Source organism: Papaver somniferum, chromosome 7 (assembly GCF_003573695.1).
Source record: "Papaver somniferum cultivar HN1 chromosome 7, ASM357369v1, whole genome shotgun sequence".
Lineage (NCBI taxonomy): Eukaryota > Viridiplantae > Streptophyta > Magnoliopsida > Ranunculales > Papaveraceae > Papaver > Papaver somniferum.
Window position 1 is genome coordinate 148,549,805 of NC_039364.1, and position 21,504 is coordinate 148,571,308.

At 36.8% G+C, this 21,504-nt stretch overlaps 2 protein-coding genes and 1 long non-coding RNA gene across 3 annotated transcripts; 2 read left to right on the top strand and 1 right to left on the bottom strand.

The window, feature by feature from the left end:
- The first annotated feature begins 3,618 nt into the window (after nucleotides 1–3,618).
- LOC113298702 (NAC domain-containing protein 78-like) lies at nucleotides 3,619–8,161 on the top strand. Its single transcript, XM_026547513.1, has 6 exons — nucleotides 3,619–4,077; nucleotides 4,186–4,454; nucleotides 4,551–4,745; nucleotides 6,608–7,099; nucleotides 7,177–7,294; nucleotides 7,456–8,161. Exons 1-6 carry the CDS (start codon nucleotides 3,909–3,911, stop codon nucleotides 7,875–7,877), a joined length of 1,665 nt encoding a protein of 554 aa, XP_026403298.1. The 5' UTR covers nucleotides 3,619–3,908; the 3' UTR covers nucleotides 7,878–8,161.
- Nucleotides 8,162–10,832: 2,671 nt separating this feature from the next.
- On the bottom strand, nucleotides 10,833–11,964 carry LOC113293061. Its single transcript, XR_003332029.1, has 3 exons — nucleotides 11,792–11,964; nucleotides 11,508–11,621; nucleotides 10,833–11,400 (listed from the first exon to the last, which is right to left on the bottom strand). It is a non-coding gene; the product is annotated as an uncharacterized LOC113293061 (long non-coding RNA).
- A 3,881-nt stretch (nucleotides 11,965–15,845) lies between these two features.
- Nucleotides 15,846–17,058, top strand: LOC113295360. The gene is made up of 3 exons (XM_026543701.1): nucleotides 15,846–15,875; nucleotides 16,055–16,556; nucleotides 16,598–17,058. Exons 1-3 carry the CDS (start codon nucleotides 15,846–15,848, stop codon nucleotides 17,056–17,058), a joined length of 993 nt encoding a protein of 330 aa, XP_026399486.1.
- The last annotated feature ends 4,446 nt before the right edge of the window (nucleotides 17,059–21,504 follow it).

Genomic DNA, 21,504 nt, shown 5'->3' on the forward strand with positions numbered 1-21,504 from the left:
AAGAGAAGAAGAGGATGGATAGGTGTCATGAGAGGAAGTTGAGAAGAAGGTTCGTGAGAGGAAGTTGAGAAGAAGGTTTGAACATGAAAGGGCAAATCCAATTTTTTTTGCCAGGACAATGCATGAAGGGGAGAAAATGATGAGGATGAGGACATACTGGAAGATGAGAGTGATGAAGATGAGGCTGGAGATAGTGCATAGGGTACTTCGTCTGACGATACATCTCCTGCATCCTCTGGTAGTGAGTACAGTACGCAGTGTGAAGAAGATGAGAACTGAAGCTATGATGAAGATGGCTTATATGGGTCTCTTTCTGGGTATCGAACGCAGCAAAATTTTCAGAATTGGTGAAGAGTTTGAAGATGATTAGAAGGTTTTTACAGGTTTGGCTTTCTCGGTAATTGCTCGTTCTCTTCTTAACAGTAGTACTGGTGCTGGAGATGCTAATGTTGAAAGTGTTTTGTCTTGGAAATCGGTCGGAACTTTTTTGGGTCTGTTTAATATGTTGTGTTTTGTTGAACTTTGGTAATTTGATGTGGATAGTAAGGTGTTGTTGGTAAGCAACGTTAGTGCTGCTTTTTTTTTGTGATTGAGCTTTAGTAGGATTAGGAGCTTCAAAACTTTGTAAAAACTGGGAATCAGAAAAAATGGTATGTTTAATAGTATTTGCTTGTTGAATTTGAATGTAATTGTCTTCTTTTCTTTTCTTATAAACTTCAATAGTAGTGAAATTTGTGTAAGTCTGAACAATTCTCTCAGTAGAAGAAATCAAAAAACCAATGATAGACATGAAAAGAAGATTGAGGAGATTAGAAAAGGCTTTACATGGATAATTTAGAGGTTGCATTAAAACAGAAGAAACACAGAGAAAGAAAACTTGGAGCTTGAAGAACAACTGACGCCATGCTGACTTCTTAGAGCTACTCACAAAAAATTGATTTATCTTAATCACCTAAGTTTAATGTTGTTATGTGTTTGCTACCAAGTTTTTATATTATGTATTTGAACAACTGGTTAAACTAGTTGATCCTGACCCCGTAAGTTCACCGGTTGACATCCGGTCCCATTGTTAAAACAGTGCTTCCAGTTTGGCCGATCACGACGTGGACCTTTGCTTAAACAAAAATAAAATAACAAAACTAGTCAAATAAAACCAAGGTGACTAAACATGTGGTACAAAAAATCCAGCCATATTATTTTTAATAAATGAAAACCATTTAATTAAAAAGTGACACAAAAACTCCAGGTCAAATAATAATGTGCAAATTTAGTTTTTATTACTTTAAAAAAAGACAAACATACCCTTTTTACCTTGTCTTCTTCTTCTTCTTCTCTCCTTTCTTTTTTCTATTTATGCGGTCTTCATCTCCCCACCACCATTAACACCAGCAGCAACAAATATCTCTCCGTGAACACCATTGCAACACCTCCGTCACCACCAACAACAACACCTCCGTCACCACCAGCAGCAACACCTTCGTCTCCTCCACGAAACCTTCGTCTCTTTTTCTTCTATTTCTATTCAGATATATCACCAACAGTAGCTCCGCCACCATCAAACCAACCGATGTGTCCAGATCCGCCACCAACAGAACCTCCGTCTCCTCCATTAACACCATCATCACCTCCTTCTCCTCCATTAACACCATCATCACCTTCTTCTTCTCCGTCTACAGATTTTCCATCAACAACACCGCCTCCTCTTATTTTTGTTTTTCCCACCAGTACATCAGATCCACCACCAACACTACTTCTACCACCTCCTTTTATCATCTAAAACCACCACCAATACCTTCAAATCGGCCACCAACAACACCTCATCTACAATCAACACCAGTACCTGCAGATCCGCTCCCAACATCACCTCCGCCTCCTCGTTCAATCCTCTACAATCACCACCACCACCTTATGATGTTTTCATCACCAGCAAATGATGATACATCTTCAAAGTCGAAATCAATATTGTATTGGGAAATGACAGATTTATGATGAAACCAAAATTGGTTTCATCAAATTCTGACAGTTTTGGTTGGTGAAAACAGTAAACTAATGATGAAACCAAATTTGGTTTCATCATAAACTTGCCTATTTTCTGTCATGAAACCAAAGATTTTAATGATGAAAATTAAGTTTATGATGAAACCAAATTTTGGTTTCACCTGATTTTTGTCAGTTTATTCGGTCTGACTTGGAAAACGGCATGTTTGGTATCATCATTGAAGTTATGTTGGTGAAATGACAATATGTGGTTTCGATTGTATGTACAATGGTGGTTTTGATTATATGTGTGTATGAATTGGGAGAATGTGTATAGCAGGGTATGGTACTGGTACTCCAGGAATTGATGAAGAAGTTTTGTTGGTAGTGGTGGCCTTAACTGAAGTTATGGAAGTGATAAAGAATGGATTAACTGAGTAAGGGTGGTGCTAATGCAATGAGAGTTGTAGTTGAGCTTCAGGTGTTGCATAAAGGACTGGTATGGGTTACAATTAAAGAGGTGTATGTCTGCATTGTTAAAAGTGTAATGAATTGGCTGAAGTTGATGAAACCTAATTAGGTTTCATCGTATTTTTTTCATTTTGTTGAATATTAATATCTGTGAAGCCAATTTTTGATGGTGGGATACAGGTGGATTATTTTTTGTTGAAACTGGTTGTAGTTGAGGGGGTAATGGTAGTGGTGGTTGTGGTGCTGGTGGTTGTGGCAGCGATGGGGGTGGTGCAGTTGACGGTGGCGGTAGGTTTCATCTTATTGTGGATTGTTTTTTGTTGAAAGTAGTCTTAGTTAAGGAGGTAATGGTAGTGGTGGTTGTGGTGATTATGGTTGTGGTAGCGATGGGGGCGGTGCAGTTGACGGTGGTGGAAGGTTTCATCTTATTGTGTTTCATTTCTTCTTCTTCTTTCTCCTTTCTTTTATGATGAAACCAAAATTTGGTTTCATCTTATTTTGGTGAAACCAATTTTTGGTTTCATCATTTTTCTGGTGGTGGCGCGGTGGTGGTCGGTGGCGGCGGCGACGACGGGCTGTGGTGATGTTGCTGGTGGTGGGTTGTTGTTCGTGGTGATAATATAATAAAATTTAAAGGTTGGGTTGACTTTTGTTTTTGTTGGGGTGATTCAAATAATAGAAGGATAATGTAGACAGTTTATGTTAAATGAGGTTTTTGTGAACAGTTTGTTTTGGTGGAGTTTTTGTGCATGGATGTAACACCTTTAGGGTTATAACTCGCGGACCGATAAAATAAAGTATAATGAAAGAATTTACATTTTTTGGTTTTGCGTTTTGGTGGCAAAATATTCACGTAAAGTGAAGTCAATAATTATAAAAAAGTGCTAGCATTAAATATACCTTTCTTCAGAAGTAAGATTCCTATAACTTTGTAGATAAATAAATACTACATTAAAACGAGATCTCTTTGAAACTCTTTGAACGGGGGATAGTTATCGGATTTGTGTACAAATACCGACTCTACAAAATCCTACAACAGAACATTCCTTATTTCAGTAGTCCCTCCGATAATATCCAAAGATCTAAAAGAACATTCTAATATCGACTGAATAAGCGGCCCAGATAAATTAACTCATCATATTTAAATAAACATGGAAACTTATTAACAGAGAAATCCTCGTTATTTTCCTTACCGCGAAATTTATATCCACGAGTCTTATATTCCGCCCTAGACTTTCATAGTCGGCACAAAACAAACCTTCCTCCTCTTTTATCCTCTCTCGAGAAACCCTAACCCTAATCATGTACAGATTCAACACCAAATCTTCGATGCAAAATCAAGCCTCTGATATCGATTGAGATCTCTATTTATTACGAAAACCTTATCTTTATTTATCTTCTCGATTTATTTATTTTTGTTAATTTTCAATTTGAGCAAAAGATTACTTGGATCCATATTAATGGGAGGTGAATCATCAGCATCATCACTAGCACCAGGTTTTAGATTTCATCCTACAGATGAAGAACTTGTTAGCTACTATCTTAAGCGAAAAATTGTTGGAAAACCCTTTCGATTTGACGCGATTTCTGAAATCGATATCTATAAGTTCGAGCCATGGGATCTTCCAGGTTAATGATCTCTTCTTTAACCTCTTGTGTTTTTGTTGTTTGTTATGTTTGTGATGTGTTTAGTGTTCGATGAAATTTACGAGTTTTAGGGTTTGGTTTTGTTTACAGGTCAGTCTAGGTTGAAGAGTAGAGATCGTGAATGGTACTTTTTCAGTGCCCTGGATAAGAAGTATGGGAATGGATGGAGGACTAATAGGGCAACTGAGCAAGGTTATTGGAAGACTACAGGGAAGGATCGGGCTGTTCACCGGGCTACTCGATCAGTGGGTATGAAGAAAACTCTTGTGTATCACCTAGGTCGAGCTCCACGTGGTGAAAGAACTAACTGGGTTATGCATGAATACCGTATAGAGGATGAAACACTTGGAATAGCTAAGGTGGGGTTTTTGTTAATTGTAATTTGGGTGTTTGTGATGAATTAGATTGTTTTTTGTTTTGTTCTAATGTGTTTGTTTGTTTTCTGGGCTGGGAAGGATGCTTTTGTGCTGTGTAGAATTTTTCAAAAGAGTGGAACAGGACCCAAGAATGGAGAGCAATATGGTGCTCCTTTCATTGAGGAAGAGTGGGATGAAGAAGTTACTGTTCCCGAACAAGAAGTTATGGCTAATGGTGGGTCTTCTAATGGGAGTGATGAAGAAACTAGTCTTGCCTGTAACTATGGGGAGGAGGTAATGATTACTATAATGAACAAACTGTTGTTTCTCAGTTGGTAACTTAGTTTGTATATAATTTTGGGACATCATCAGTTACCTTAGGTAGATTGGGAACTTGTTTTCATTCTGTGAACAGGTTAGATAGAATCTCTAGAGCTAGTCTAATTTGCTTTGCGGTTTAGATGAGTTATCCTGTTAGGTTTTGTAGAAGATAGGTACTTACCAGATGTGTATCTGCAAAATTAGATAATTTATGCGTCAATACTCAATCTGGCTAGATACTAAATTTAGGATTGAACTTCTTATTCTGAAAACTAACAAGAATGAGACACTATCTGCAATGTCTTGGAACGTCATTTCTAGTTAATTGCAGCAAATCTTAGAGTTCAAGTGAATTACCTGTCATACATTGAACCTCTCATACCTGATAATATTCCACTATCTACAAGTTACGACAACAACTAAATAGTGATGGTTAGGTTGCACCTTCTGCTTTACAGCTTTACAGTGAGTTTTAGTTAGATTTATAATGTTTTTCTTTGGGTGCATGCTTTCTATTGCATCTTACCTCAGTTTACAAAGTTGTTTGATATCTTTAGGATCCATGTTTCTATTCCTTTCCATGAGTAACGGCATAGGTCGAGAAAACAAAGAGTAATCACGAAGGAAAAAGGAGAGTGAAAAAATGGAAGGAAGTTACAGATATGGATTATTACTACATGAATCATCGGGTCTCCTCTTAGCAATCTTTGCCCCCCCTATATGGAAACTAAATGGAAGTTCAAATGTTGGGACGAATACTTTGGTTTTCTCCATGACTGCATTTTTGGTTAAAGGTGGGAATGGCTTTGGTTAAAGAAAGCTTTCACCTTTTGCTGAGATTGTGTTGTTTTAAATAGAAAGAGAAATAAAGATTTCTGGAAGTAATTTTCAGAAATATTTTTATTTTGCAGATCATGGAGAACCAACCTTTTGTCGTAACTGTGTCGTTCAAAAGCCTCCTTAGTGAAATTTTGCAGAAATTCAAGCTATCCCCACCATTATACGGAGTCTCACAATCTATGGAAGAACAATTTCAAGCATGGGTCAAAATCCAAATTGATGACATTGAAATTGAAGCGATTAAGTTTTGGGGGGCTTTGTCACATAAGAAGGTAGAGTCGGAGATGGATGCTGCTAGGACTGCTATTAGGTATTTAAAGACCATGTTTGAATTTGAGGTCGACGATGTCAACCTTGAAGATATTCAAACTTACAATCAACACTATGATAGTGTAGAACGAGAGAACGGAGAATTACGTGTAAAGGTGAAAGAGTTGGAAGCCAAGTTAAAAAGTCTGGAAGGATCCTAGTCTATATTGCTGAAAATGTATGTTGTATTTGGTGCAGTCTTGGTTGAAGATAAAAGATAGGAAAGCTAAGTTATGTGTTGTTTGTTAGTAATATGAGAATCATTAGGAGTTCTGTACTTGTGACTAAATAGTTAGATCCCGTGTATTGACAATTCTGTTCTTAATATATATTTTGCTCTTTAAAAGGCGGTTTGCATAAGTAGAGCTCTGTATTGGATCTTTCTTGATATCTTTAAGTTTGCTTCCTGTTGTTTGTTCTGTAGTTTATTATAGCATTATATCTATGTTTTATGTGTTTGGGGGTGAGGCAATTTACAGAAAAATCTTCACACCGTAACCAAGCGCTCCACATTGCCATCACAGGGTTCTCTTGATAACTTTTCTCAATTTGAACATTATATTTTGCTGTTCATTACTGTACAGTATCTTTGGTGTCACTACACTACTTTGTAGACTAGAAGTTCTTTTTTGTTGTTTTCAGAATGTTACTTCGTAGACTAAAAGTTTTTTTTTTGTTGTTTTCAGAATGTTGCCTTGGCGGTTCAACCCGTGAACGTTGAGCTTCCAGTAAACCCATATTGTAAGAATGGTTGGAACCTTTTAGAGGACCCCTTGAGCATCCTGGGCGAAGATCAAAAGCTGCCTATCTCTTCAGCTGAAAATGGCCTAGCCTCAGCACTGCCTGTTAAGATGGAACAGACACAAGTCAAAAATGAGTTTCTTGAACTGTCCGATCTTTCAAATCCCGTTGATGTCAGAAATGTTTCTGATGATCAAGCTACCCAAGAGCTGTCATACTTTGCGGCCTCAAGTAATCCATCAGATAATGGGGAATCATATATAGAAATGAATGATCTTGCAAACTATGGAGGAGCTGATCCATCAGGATTTGATTTGCTTGGCCTTGACCCTACTTTCTTCGATGCCACAGACAATGGCTTCTTCAGTGATGAGTTCGATTTCTCTGATATGTTTTCTGATGATCTTCTCATGGGCGATCCATCATTTTCTGGAGAGGTAATGACACCTCCACCTCCACCTCCATCTGTTGTTTGTACAAACTAGGGTTGCTTATTGTGTTACTGCTGTTGCAGGTGAATACTGAAATCGGACAAGCGTATCTGACATTCCCAGAACCTTCAAAACCACATGCTAGTGAAATTGCGTCGTCTTCAATGCAGAAACCAGAGAAGATGGAAAAGGTTCCACGAGGTAAATATACCCTTATTTTCATGTCTTCAGTGGTACCATTTTTTTTCAACCCTCGTGTAGAAGTTCCACAATTAGTTGTCTCGTATCTTAGCGGTGATGGAGTTAGAGCTTTTCCACCTTATGCACTAATGCTCATTTCTACCTACTTTTCTCTGGTGCAGATGTTAACTACAACGAGGGATGGGAAGGTTCAATTGCCAAACAAGTCAGTCGTATGCTGGGATCCATCCCTGCTCCTCCTGCATTTGCTGCAGAGTTCCCCACAAAGGAGGCAACAATTCTTGGACAGACTTCAACCTCGCTATCTTCTAGTTCAATCCATGTTACTGCTGGGATGATCCACATCACTAGTAGCATGACGGTGAGCGGTAATGGAAAGGATGACTGGTTATGGAGGAAGAATGGAGGAGTGGACATCCTTCTTCCATACGGCTTGACAAGCAATGAAACAATGGCGATGGAGCATTTAATGTCGAGCAAAACAGTGTCAGTAGTGGCCCGCAGCTCATTCTATTTAATTTTTCTGTGGGTATTGATTCTTTCAGTGAGCTGCAAGATTGGAAGCTATGTTTATACAAGGTGAACCTGCTTATTGTGGTGATGAGTTGGATCATTACCGTGCAACGCCAAGTTCGAAAATTGTTACTTTGTGGAAGAACAAAACGTTGCTATAGACTGAGCGCTAGTTTATATGATTTTCTGTGTTTTTTTCTTTTCCTCTCTTTCATCTGAAAGACAAAGTAAGAAAAGTAGACTGGTTTTAGTTGTTTCGATTTCTTTGTCTACGTTGATTTACTGAACATAAGTTTGTATACTTTCTATAGATACTTGAAACTATAAAGGTACATATTGCTTCTTGAGGAGACAGACAGAGGCCCCCTTCTTGCTTTTTATATGTTTTCCTTCTTGTAAAACCGTTGGGTTTGCAATCACGAGTACGAAGACAGGAGGTGTTGTTCAGCAGTGGTAGGCAGTCCTCCCAACTTCTTTTAACGGGCATCAATATTTACAGCACTGACCAGATGTTATCAGCACCTTAACCGTACCTGCCTTAGCTAGGCAGCAGTTTTATCTGTACGCTAACGGCAGTGTGATAGTACTGTTCCTCGAGTTGGTTAGTGGATGTCCTATAAAGGGTGTAAATTAACTACATTACCCTTCCCATTTTTTAACCTAAATCAAAGCTAAATTGAAAATTTGTTTTCTTTTCTTCTCCTCCACCCATCAACCGTAACTTCCATTAAAACTCAAAATTTCATCATCTTCGATCAATCGACGATTCGAAAACTAATCAAGTGTAGTGTAATGACTTATATGAGGTATGTTTTGAAAACCCAGTTACTATTTGGTTTATTTTGTTCGATTTAAGTTTAATTTCTATCAAAAATTAGGGTTTTAGATGAAAATTGAAATTGAAATTTCTAGGTTTATGTGAGTTACGGTTGATTTTAACTCAATTACGAACCGTAACTGGATATTTTGATGTTGTTACGGTTGGTAATAGTTCAATTACCAACTGTATGTTCTTATATCTGAGAATTTACTTCAGTTACGGTTGGTAACCATTTTAGTTTACGAACAGTAACTCAGTTACGGTTGGTATCGAGCATTTGGTTACCAACCGTAACTCAGTTACGGTTGATATCGAACATTTGGTTACCAACCGTTACTGGTTTTACGATTGGGTTTTCTTCAAATTTAACCAGTTACGGTTGGTAGTTCATCTTTTACGAACCGTAACTTCGATTTACGGTTGGTTATGAGAAAAATTTCAACCGTAATTAGCTCTGAAAATGTAAAAAAAAAAAACGAATTTTTTATGTATTTTAGATAACTTTGAGCAACAAAAGCTAGTTGAGACTAATTTAGAAATATACCCGATCATTTTCAGGTCCCGGCTCTTCATTTTGTTGATTAATTTCTTCAATTGATTGAGATTGACCTTCTCCTCTAATTTTTTTTTTAACTCTAAAAATCTGATTTTGGTTTTGATTTTGAGGTAATATAAGTGAAATTAATCATTAACATTAAACTAGGTTATCAATTATGAGGATTAATTTGTCATTTCCAGTATTTTTTTTATAAGGGACATCTTGAATGATCATGTAATGACCCTTTTTGTCCTATTAGAATGCCGCCCCTCTAATAAACCATGCCGCCCCTATAACACGTTGCATATATTATTGCTATAACCACCACTATCATCACGAATGACTCCACCAATCCCTGCATTATTGAAGCCCAATAGCATCAAGTGATTTTAACCAGTCTTAATCCAGCAATTATAACGTTTGTATTGTACCTAGGAAGCACGAACACAAGGACCGACAAAATTTAGAACCTGGGAAGCACGGACATAGGGACCGGCAAAATTCAGAATCATCAATACACGGACACGTTTATATATATTTTAATTAAATAATTTTATATACTAAATTGTTATAGTAGACTATCAAATACATAAAAAAAAATTCAATTTTATGTTGTTAAGTTAGTCTTAAACATTAACCATTATACTATTTCATTTCGCGACACATTACATTACCCAACTAGTTGAATGGAGTATATATTTCTACACGTGCATCGTGTCGATATCCCATGCGCGTAACGTGGACATGACACTGATGCCGGTATGTCCGTGTTTCACTTGTACACATCAAAATAACGTAAAAACAATGATCCGCGTATCCCACTCACCATCCCAAAAAACCAGGAATAGAGTATTTCAGCAGTATTTCCACGAAGTGCTAACAGTTGTTACTACAGTCGTACCTAGGGCTGGCAACGGATAAATATTCGCCGGATATTGGAAGTACCGATAAGGTTAAGGTTAAGTATTATCGGATATCCGGTATCCGATAATACGGCGGATATCAAAAATTTCATATCGATAAGGTTAAGGGTAAGCTATCGGATATCAGACTTTTATCCGATAAAATCCAGTAACTAGAAAAAAAAACTTAAAACTTAGAAAAAACATAGTCTTAGTCTTTTTGAGTTCAAAATGTTCAGTGAAAAATACAAACCCCACACAAGCACAATGTAAACAAATCCCTGAATTCCTTGCATACGACACTTAAACATCAGTTGCAGTCATCATTGATCACTGAAAACATGGACATTGCGTGCCTTCTAGTACTGTCATGATACTAGTTTCTTTTTCAGACATGAGAATTGAAGCTAATACTGGAAATAAAACACGTTTAAACAAGTACGTGATGTACTGCCACAGTCACACGCGATAATTATTCGAAATAAAAAGATAGCTTTTATCAATAAAAGTAACGACCGTTACAATGTTCCACTGCTTCATCTGCTGGTTCCAACGCAACTAACATTAGAATCTTAGATTTACTTAACAATCCCAATTAAATAAAAGAGAAGGAAAAATATAGCTAATGAGGTCGATCATTTTACCTAATTCCTTGGAAGAGGCTATATTTTTGCACAAAGAGAATGCACATCCCAACTTGCAGTACTCATTGATTTCATTTTCGTCCTTTACTTTGCTTTGTTCTTCATCATCACCACTGTCTACTGTCCAAAACAAATAGGATTAAAATTTGGAAAAAATTACCTAAATTTCAATCAGTTTGTCACACATTTGCTATGTAAACTAACACCAAGTGAAACTCAAAATTATTGAAAGAAAAAACACACCAAGAGATCTTAAGCCAAACTGTTCATAGACATTAGACAAGACTTGAACATAATAGAGGCAAATTCTCATTCTTCAATACAGATTTCAACAAATTCCAGTGAGATAATTTAATGATGCAGCAAGAAAGCGACCCCAATAATACTCATGCAACACAATAACAGTGCCATAATGCACTTTTGTGCACAGACGAATGAAAGAATTTCAGATATGTGGTTATTGAATCAGTTAGTAATCAAGATTATGGTAGGTACTGTGACTTTGATGCTCCCAGTCCCAGTTGAGCCAATGAATCAGCAAACACAAAAATCTGGTTTGTTATCAACTAAACGTCTATAATAAATCAAAATACGAAACCTGGATAGTAAAGTACTCTTTATCATGTGATTCCTAAGCAATGACGCCGAATGTCTAGCACCTAATTCTTGAGCAGACTCAACAAGACCTGCTTCAAAAAGATAAAAGAAAGAAGAACATAATCAGTTCATAATCCGATTTCACTCTAACCTAGATCGAGTCTTTCCTAACCATAACACCATATCATTTCACTATTACCATATCATGCACAATACATGCATCGAAAACCCACATCAGTACATGAACTCGCCATTGACAATTCAAACAACTAAATGCTAATTTAACCCATTTTCACGAACTGTATCTTTTAACCTAAAAATAAAAATTAGGGCAAACGTCAATTACAAAGACAAAATAATAGCAAAGGATTTCAATCATAAGAAAAGGGAATAAGAAAAAAATTAATCAGATTAACAATATTAATTAACAGAAAACCCTATCAATAATTTTAATCTGTAATTGAACAAAATTTGTGTTCATACTTATCTAACAAATTAGGGAAGAAGAACAGTGACAGAATTTCATTATTCTACGAAAAACATAAGAGAGAACCTCTTCTGAAAGAAAATGGTTTAAAGGCTTCACGAAATCGAAAGAATGTTTTTAGGGAAACGAAAAATTTCTGTGAACAAATATTCCGAGAGAAGTGAGAACCGAGAAGAGAAGAAAAAAAAGAAAGGGAAATGAGTTCTGTACTTCTCGACTCCTCCTCGACTAGTAGATTCGGTATGGGAGAATTACAAGTATGCCCCTACACTATCGGATATCGGATATTAACCAAATGGGAGAATTACAAGTATGCCCCTTCACAGCAGTGCACAGCAGTACCCCTTTAGAGACGGACCAGGCGGTCCTACGGAATTAGGTTGTTGCCCCTGTGAATTTGGCCCGATATATTTCTACGAAGTATGAGTTCGTCTAGAAACTGTAAAAAAATGATGTGGCACTGAATTTTTGTGCATCTATACGTGGTAGCGGGATTCTGCCGTGTTCAGTTCACTACTGAACGACTGCATCTACCTTAAGGAGATCGTCATTTCCACCTTTAGGGGTTCACACCGAGTCCATTAAATTTCTAGGTGCCAGAACAAGCTTTACTTAGGAAGCCTATTATAGGGGCTCCAATCAAATAGTTTTGAGGGTTCTTGTGGATTTAAATATCTTAAATGAGAATATGAGGTGACCTAATTTATAACAAAACTTCAAAAATACGCTTAGTTCCTTATTGCTGCGGGTTTTATAAAATTGTTTTTCGCTGTGCACTGCTGTGCTGTGAGAAAAAAACAGTTGGACATTTGGTAAAATATTAATTAAAGTTAAAGTTGCTTAAAAAAGTTAAAGATGATTAAAAAAACAATCAAAGTGTGTTTGGTAAAATATTAGATTTAACCATTGTTGTTGTAGCAAATGACAAAAACAGACATATCGCTGAAAATAATTTTACTGTTTAAGGGGAAAATAGAAGAAGACAAAGAATATGAGAAACGACAAGAGATATTGTATTGATAGCAACAACCGTATTACATAGCATAGTATACTTTATGTATAACCATTGGGAAAACCCTAACTACCCTAGTTGGGTGCACATCCATTGGCTGTAGGCCCTGTAACACCCCCCCTTGTGCGGTTCAATAGAACTTCATATATAGTGCTTCACATATAGTGCTTCGAATGTAGGTCATCAAATGTATTTTTCTCCTTGGTGACTTGTGCCAAAATCAATAGCCTCATTAAAACTTTGACAAGGAAAAACTCAGTGGGACAAAACCTTGGTACAACTTTTCACATGTAGTATTTCACATGTTGTCTCGTACTTTACATGTAGTTCATCATATGCAATACGATCTTCAAAGACCGACGAGTCTAAGTTTTATTGTCTCGTTATAAACTTCGTAGGGAACCCAGAGGGACAAAACCTGCACTAAAGAAAAAGAGTACAATATTAAGCAAACTTAGAATATAGTAGGACTCGAATACGGTGTCTCATTAAAATCTTGACAAAGGGAAAAGAGTACAACGTGACAGATGCAAGTAAAGGTTATCCGTTGCAGATGATCACTTTGATCCGTTGAAGTTGACTAGTTGCTTCACAACTCCTAAGGCAGAAAATCCTCGTGGGAAAGACAAATAGCCTTAACTGGGAAATTGCATTCCTGGTGTTTGTTGTTGTTCACTAAAAACCTTGCTGAGTAACAAAACCCTGTGTGAAAAAGTAACCTCGGTAAAGAAAAATAGTTCAACACACCGATGCTCCCCCTGATGTCAGACAATTTTCATCAGTCTAATGCAGTTAAAAGGAGTTTATCACACTTTATTTTGGTGACTTGAATGTTTATAAGACCATGTTGTTGATTCTGGAAGTTACGTTGCTAACAGACTATCGCGTTTCATTTATTTGATTCAGATATTTCCAGTTATATCAATGCGGTCTTTATGTCTTCAACATTCAACATACTTGATGTTTTTAGTGTTGTCTCGCTAAAAACCTTATTGAGTAACAAAATACTTTGGGAAAAACTATTCTCGATCAAAGGGAAAAAAGAGTACAACACAACTTCAATTTCGAAGTAAAATATGTCGACATCATATCCTTGGATCCTCCCCCTGATGTCGGGGTCCCCCCTGATTACTTTCAGAGTTGTTCCAGACAGTTCCTTTAGACATGTACTTTTCGAAACTAAATATCGTAATGACTTAGAAAAATAGTCTACCATATCTCCCCCTAATTACTTTCATTGGATAAGAGATTATTGTTCCTTCATAATCAACAACTTTTGGATTGCACTTTCATTAGCATTCCCGTTTATGTCTTTGCAAGGATAAAAATTTATATCAATGGTTACTTTTAAGTACATGATTACATTCACTATACAATTCCAATGACGTTGCGTTGACTCTGAGCTATATTTAGCTAACAAGTTCCCCTGAGGATGCAAAATTTGATCGAGTACATTATTATACTAAGTACAACAATGCGTCTATTGTACCTAGATATGGGAATTTCATCTCCAAACACATCTTCGATATCTTACTTTAGACGAAATGGTCACTTACTCACATTTGAACCTCGACTAATTATGGGAGTGCTATCAGGATGCATGTCTTTGTTAAATTTCCTGACAACTTTAGACATTTACAAACTGGTGGAATAATATAAGCTCAGTATTCGGTCGGGCTTTCCCCAGATTTTCCATCCCAAATTCAGATTTCAAACAACTTTTAAGGTCTCTTATTACATCAAGAGTACCCACTATGTCTGTACCATCGACATAGATAGCTACAATTCCAAATCAAGAACGTTCTTGTGAATACGCAATGAAAAATAACTTAGAATTTAAAAATACTAGAATAAAAATTTGAAGAGATTTAGTAGACAAAATTCAACAGAAGTGAAATTTGGTGTGAGCGGATTGTTTATAAGTGGCGATAATTTATAGTGGTATTTTTTTACTGTAACAAAGTAGTTGTTGGCAGCTTAACCACGACCGCCATCGGCTCAGCATCAGCCGCCAGCGGTCTCAAGCACCACGATTTACTTCAACCGCACACTTGTTTATAATGCGCCGAACATTTTTACCATAGTGGAAAATATACTCTGCCAATCCTCCTGGCCAAATAAAAAGAAACCTAATATAAATGCTTCACTAAGAGCACAAAAACGGGACACCCGTTAGTAATTTAAAAAAACGCTTATCTAAATATTTTCATAATGGTTAAACAACTCTCATGTAGTTATTGTTAATAATCTAATTAGATAATAATTAGATTAATAAGTTTTATTGTATAATTATAGTGAAGAAAATTCAGATTAAGTGTAATATTTTTTGGGAAAAAAAAGTTGAAAAAAAAGAGAAACCTTTTTCCAACTAAAATCCTAGATTTCAAATCACCTAGCAAATATCCTTTTTATTTCTCAAAATTGGTGAAAGTACGTTAAAAAAATTGAATTTTTAGCTTTTCAGAGCGGTTTTCGGTTAGGGTTTTCCTTCGTAAACAACCGTAAGACAAATTTACGGTTAAGTGCTGATTAATTCCTAACCATAACTAGGTAAAATTGGGTTTACTGTTGGGCTTTTTTGGTTTGACGGTTAGGATTGTCTTGGATGAATCCAACTGTACTGGGTAAAACCCAACTAAATCAGTGACGTTTGGTTTTATTTGGTCGAACCCAATTGTAATATAGTTACGGTTATTTTTCTTTTTATTGAACCCAACTGTAAATCAGTTAGGGTTGTTTTTTTTTGTTGGAAAACCCAAGCGCAATGTATTCATTTATTCAATCATTGTTAATCTTTTTTTTTTTTTTTATCATTGATAGAGCAGTATAAAATACATCTGAATTTTTATTATTATTGTAGGAAACACAACCATACACTTTTGAGCAAAATTTTTTCCATTTTCGAATGCTTTAAATGTGTAGGAACGCTAAATTTCATCTTTGAGTAGTAGAAAATACTAACTTTTATGGTTTTCCTGGTTATGTATATGATACTAATTATGTGGATATTTTCTTTACTTAAGTGATGACTTAGACATATGCCAGAATCACTTCTGAGGGAAGATGATGTAAGTGATCACTTTTCTCCACTTCCAAACCTATTCTTATCAATTTTAACTAGACTCTTCTCTTTTTCTTTGTTCCGATAGTTTTTGGTCTTCACTAGACTCTCCTGCTCTTCTTTATTCCGATAGTTTGGACTTAACTAGACTCTTTTCCTCTTCTTTGGTCTTTATTTTTCCATCAGGTCTCACACGAGAATATAAAGGCATCGGTGGAAAAATGTTTTGGATTACCAAGTTTTGAAGGAGATGGTTATGTTGTTCATCGCTTTTCGTTTCTTTTGGACAACAACGATATACTTCAAGATGTTAAAAAGCATCTAAGGTCCATTATTAAGTCTATGAGTTGCACGGGTCTGCTGCGGTTTTCCAACATTGTTACCGGAAGCTCAGTCTTATATGAGAAAACTCGTTTCAAGATGAGAAAGATTATTCTGGAATATTTGAAGAAGATACTACAGAAACCAAAGCATAGAAACCGTAAAAGATTTATTGAAGAATTACCTAAACTTCTTAAAAATCCATCTAACTTCCACGTAACTAATCATGTGCAAGATGTAGACCCTGCTTACTTATCTCATCACAGTGCTGCAACGAAGATACTGGAAGGCCTCAAAGAAATGAGTTTTCAATTATTGTCTGCAATATCTAGGAGGCTTAAAGGTGAAGTGAAAGAACCTAAGTTTGGTGATAAATTGAAATATAAAAACAAAACTAATTATTTACAGAAGTGAGAAATGTATTCAATAAAGAGCTTAGTAAAGTTAGAGAAGAAGAGGAACTTCCCATAAGGTTGGATAAAGCAATGTTTGTTGCTGTTTTGGGACTTAGAATGAAAGTGGATAATCCAAAAATATTTATCCATGAGTTTTGTGGTTCCAATGCTTATAAACCAATTTATGGGGATCTTGTAAAGTGTATTAGAATTCTCAATGGCACCAAACTCAAAGTCTTGGTTGATAACATTGTAGATAAGTTGAGAACTATATTGGATCTGATATCTAACTCTAAAGTGAAACGGCAACAATTCCAAGATGCCTTAAAGAGATGGATGATTGAGCACCTGTTTGAGTACAGTGAGCTTGCGAAGACCCCAGATTCAGTAGTGAAGACTGTTAAGATCATCAAACAAATGCATCATGAACGAGCTATATGCAACAAAAACGAGCAAGCTAAGAAGGAGGTATAGATTGTAGGAGATCTTAGTGCTTAGTATAAGCAAATTATGCTGGATAACATTTGTGACCATAATATGGATGATGGTTACAAAGATGCATACTTTAAGGATCTGGGAGTGAATAGTTATGATGAGTATGATAATTTGTTAAAGGATGGAGGTAATCACAGTGATGAAAGTATTGGGGAATGCGAAGCAGATGGTTCTGTATTGCCTGAATCAACTAGTGTTGAAAATGCTTTTACACTGGAAGACGTGGGACAAGATTCAAGCGATGGAGCTGGCCAGGATCAAAAACCTGTGAATAAATACCTTACAATACAAGCCTTACAATACAAGAAATTTGTGATAAGAGAAGTTTGGGAGCACATAATCTTATTGGTGTTTTACTTGAAAAACTTTTGGATGAAGAAGGTGCAGAGCTGGATGAAAGTAAAAGGTTGTATTTAAGAGGAGGCCGGTCTGATCATCAAGAAGATTTTTCAGGTTCCCTTCAAAAAAAAAAAAATTGTGCAGGTACCAAACTCAATCTTTATCATATCTTGATTTCTTAATTCATTGCTTATTGATTTCTTAAATCATTGCTCATAAACTAGCATGGTGGAAGTCACTCTTTACAATTGAACTAATCCTTTGAATTATCTAAGATAAAATATGAATACATTTATATAGGTACCAGAAGATGAGAGCATCAGATGATAAAAGGAAAAGAAGTTAACGCCTTGAGGCGTGTACCCTACAAATAGTGAGTTTTAATTAATTTTTTCCTACTTTGTGTATAGATCCTTTCTGTTAACCCATGTTAGTATATTAGTACATGGTGATCTCATCCAGTTCTAGATGACTTCTTTTCCTTTATGATGACTGAGAATCGCAAATTACATGTGTTTGGATTTTGTCTTGGTAGTTATAGGTTTATGTGCAAACATGCGTTTCCGTGGGCTGGAATGCTGTAACTTTTCTTTTGGTTTTTGATAACAAGTCTTGTTATTCTAGAGAGGAGAAGTAAATTAGTCTTCTTCAGTAAAATAGAGAAAAATAGCTTGTCCAAGGACCATCTGAAAGCAATGTCTGTTCACACCTGAATGACTTTTGATAAGCTCAAACAATTTCTGGGTTTTTTAAATGATGCAGGGTTGCAAATTTCTCTCAATTCCATTTTTACTGAATAGTCCCAGTTTCAGTTGGTGATGCAAAAGCTGTTCTTCACTAAATTATTTTATTTATACTTCCACTTTACTCCTTCGTTTGTTTTGCCCAAAATGTAATATAGAGAATCTGACTTTTCTTAAAACAAAAATAAGATGTAATGAGAAAACATTGATAATGATGACATTTCGAAGATTTAGGTCTACTGATTCGCTGTCAACCCAGAGTCCGCCAAGGTTGCAGTTGACTTCATTTTCCTGATTGATTTTACCTTCCTGAGTATGGGTGTGGAAAATGTGAGAGGTTAGGTTTGTTTATAGTTGCCACATAGTGAGTGTAGTGAGCTTCTGCTGTAAAAATGGGGTACTTGTGGCATGTTCTTGTAGAGTTGTGGTTGATTGTTTGATTTTTCCAGAGAACAAAGACAAGTAATTATGGAACATTATATTTATTCAAGAATGGAACTTAAGGGAATCATTCAGTAGAGAACATCTTAATTTTATAACTAGTTGGAATTGATTTAGTGTCTTGTTCTAGTCCAAGTTTACTCACTGAAGAGTTATTCCAGATTCGTCTTAGGTTCAGATTTCATGATCAGTATATCCTAACTCGAGTTATCAGTTATGAGTTTTAAATTGGGATATAGGTTAGGGGTCCAAACCCGAAGAAGGTCAAAGCCTTTATTAACAGATCATACAAACTATGTTGCCACAAAGTATTGAAGTTAACATAAACTTTGTTACAGTAGATCTTTTGTTCTCTAAATCTTATTGTTATTTGCTAGCTCCTGTATTTGATGATAGTTGTGTGTACAAATTCAAAGATCAAAGTCACAAAACCATATTTGGCAGCATAGTATTTCTTTTGGGACCAATGCTTTTACGACTTTTTAGTGCCTTGCTGGAGTTCTCTTTGCTTACATCATGATATTTATTATGATATTTCCCTGTAATGCAGGACTTGCTAGGGACTGGAGTACTACCATAATTTTCGCGAACTGAGTCTGGCTTTATCTCATGTGGGACCGACAGGTCAGTGCGATTCTAGAAGGAAATGCTTTAGGTGCTTGAAAGAGATCCTATATTGTACGACCAAAGAATGCATATGGATATATGGTTTTTCAATTTGAAGAACATTCAGGGACGTACCCAGGAATTAGTGTTGGGTAGGGCTAGACTAATGCATTTTTTTTTTGTACGGGATATTCAAAGTTTCTACAAAAGAAGTTCTTAATGTAGTACCTTTTTCTTAAAGAAGTTCTTATGTTGTGAACCCACAAACCACGAAGGGATCCGAGTGCTCACAATCAATCATCATCATCTAAGGAGATTTATGATGATGATATCCTAGTGTTGACTCATTGGCTCAAAACCTTCGGGTTTATCATAGCCTCATCTAACAACTCCCTGCGAGGCGTTTGCGCACGGGATATAAGTACAAGCAAAAAAAACAAAACGTATAAGTAAAGATCCATGGGGCTAAATAAATATAAAGTGCTGAAATGTAAATAAGACCAAGGTTTACGTGGTTCAGCACTAAGGCCTACGTCCACGGGGTTTGTTGTTTTACTATATTCTTCACGGTTACACGAATAGTCGAATGACTTTTTGGGTTTACATGTTTCTCTCTTCTAAATGATTAACTTACACTTGCAAACTCTCTCTCTCTCTCTCCTTCCCTTCCTGATTCTTCCGATCCCCTTTCCTCTTGGTGGAGACGGGGTATTTATAAGGTTAGAATGTGGGACCCATCTCTGATGACCGTTGGAACCTTATCCTCTTGTGTCCTTGCGTCTATTACGCAGAGGTCTGCGTTTGCCCCTTGATCCCGCAGAGGCATCCTCGCTCGTTCCACAGGTTGATCGACACGTACACTGCTCAGAGTGTTTAATGTGGGTAGTTGAGGGGTCTGCTCGTGTCAGACAAGTGTCTTCTGCCCCTGTCACGTCCGTGTCAGCTAACTTTCTCTCCACCGTTGATCCTAGCTTCTCTTTTGGGGATGCGATAAAGTAACTCCTCGGGGTTTATTTGGTGTTTCGTGGCGCATCATGTTTTGATGTTTTGGCCTGCATGCTTTCCACGTATCTTTTTATATACACGTGTCTGATAGTGAGATATATGTGCACACAATTTGCCCCTTTTCTTCGGGCTTGAATGTCTAATGGGTGCCTTGAAGAAAAACTATCGTCGCATATTCTTCTCACTCCTAATAACTTCTCCTAGATACTTGGGCACGTCTTTTATTCGTGCATTAACTGCTCGGGCACGTTTCCCATTCCTCCATTAATTTCCTTCTCTTTCTTTCGGGTATATTAAGGAGAGAGAAAATTAATTTCATTCTTCCTAAACATTCTCTCAGTTTTCATTCTTTGTTTTTCAGCCCTTAAATTCTCTGTCTGTCTTCATTGAACCTGTGACCTTAAATTCTCTGTCAGTGTTCATTGAACCTGTGATCTTAAATTCCCTGCACCTTAGCATTAATCATGCCCGCTTCCACTGTTTGTTTCTTCTGCTGCTGTTTTTGCCGGTAAGTTTTTCTTTTCTTTGTTTCCACTGTTTAACGCTGTGTTGATTTGTAAATTCTCTGCTACTGTTGTTCCTTGTTTGTGATGAAGAACTTCTTTTTGATGCTTGCATACTAGTTTGCCCCTGTTCTTTATCTTAAATCAAGGAAGCCACTGTTTTGCTTGTATTTGAGTTTTTGAGGGTCTGAATTTTATGGAATTTTGAGCATGTATACTAATTTTAGGGTTTCTGCGTTATCGTGTGTGTATTGCTATTGATGTGGTTTTTTGATCTTTGGTAATGTTTTTGAATGTGTGTAACTTGTTCTTGATTTTAATCTTTTCGCAGCCATGTCTGACCGTCCGCGGCTTACTTGTCAGACTCCTGGTTCTGGTCTATCGAGATCTCCTCCGCGTAGAGAGTCTCAAGATGATGTTCGTCGGAGTCGAGTTTCTTCTGGAGCGAAGGCCTCGTCTTCTAGGGAAGAGATTCCTCCGACAAATCCTTCTGGTTCCCGAAGAGTCTTCGATCGCGCAGCGTCTCGTCCTCGTGATGATATTAGGAGTACGCAGGCTCCGCCTCGTGCTGTTGCTTTTGACGTTCCTCCTCTACGTTTGTTAGTGCCCGAGCATCATCTGCGGTCCCCTCCAACTTTTAAAGGGAAGAATACGAAGGGTGTAGTTCCGAGGGCTGAATCTTCAAATAATCCTCCGGTGAAGAGAAAAGCTTCCGAAGCGTTCATTAGTTCATCCGACCCGCCGAGGAGGATGAGGCTGCCCCCTTGATACGTAGTGTCTCGGTTAGT

What these genes read in the sequence shown, in the direction of transcription:
- LOC113298702 (XM_026547513.1), top strand. Translation starts at nt 3,909, where the DNA reads ATGGGAGGTGAATCATCAGCATCATCACTAGCACCAGGTTTTAGATTT. An exon ending in ATCCATCATTTTCTGGAGAG is followed by an intron (nt 7,100 to 7,176) that starts GTAATGACACCT and finishes CTGCTGTTGCAG; the next exon opens with GTGAATACTGAAATCGGACA. An exon ending in GATGGAAAAGGTTCCACGAG is followed by an intron (nt 7,295 to 7,455) that starts GTAAATATACCC and finishes TCTCTGGTGCAG; the next exon opens with ATGTTAACTACAACGAGGGA.
- LOC113295360 (XM_026543701.1), top strand. Translation starts at nt 15,846, where the DNA reads ATGCCAGAATCACTTCTGAGGGAAGATGAT. An exon ending in CACTTCTGAGGGAAGATGAT is followed by an intron (nt 15,876 to 16,054) that starts GTAAGTGATCAC and finishes TTTTTCCATCAG; the next exon opens with GTCTCACACGAGAATATAAA. An exon ending in AGTGAAAGAACCTAAGTTTG is followed by an intron (nt 16,557 to 16,597) that starts GTGATAAATTGA and finishes AATTATTTACAG; the next exon opens with AAGTGAGAAATGTATTCAAT.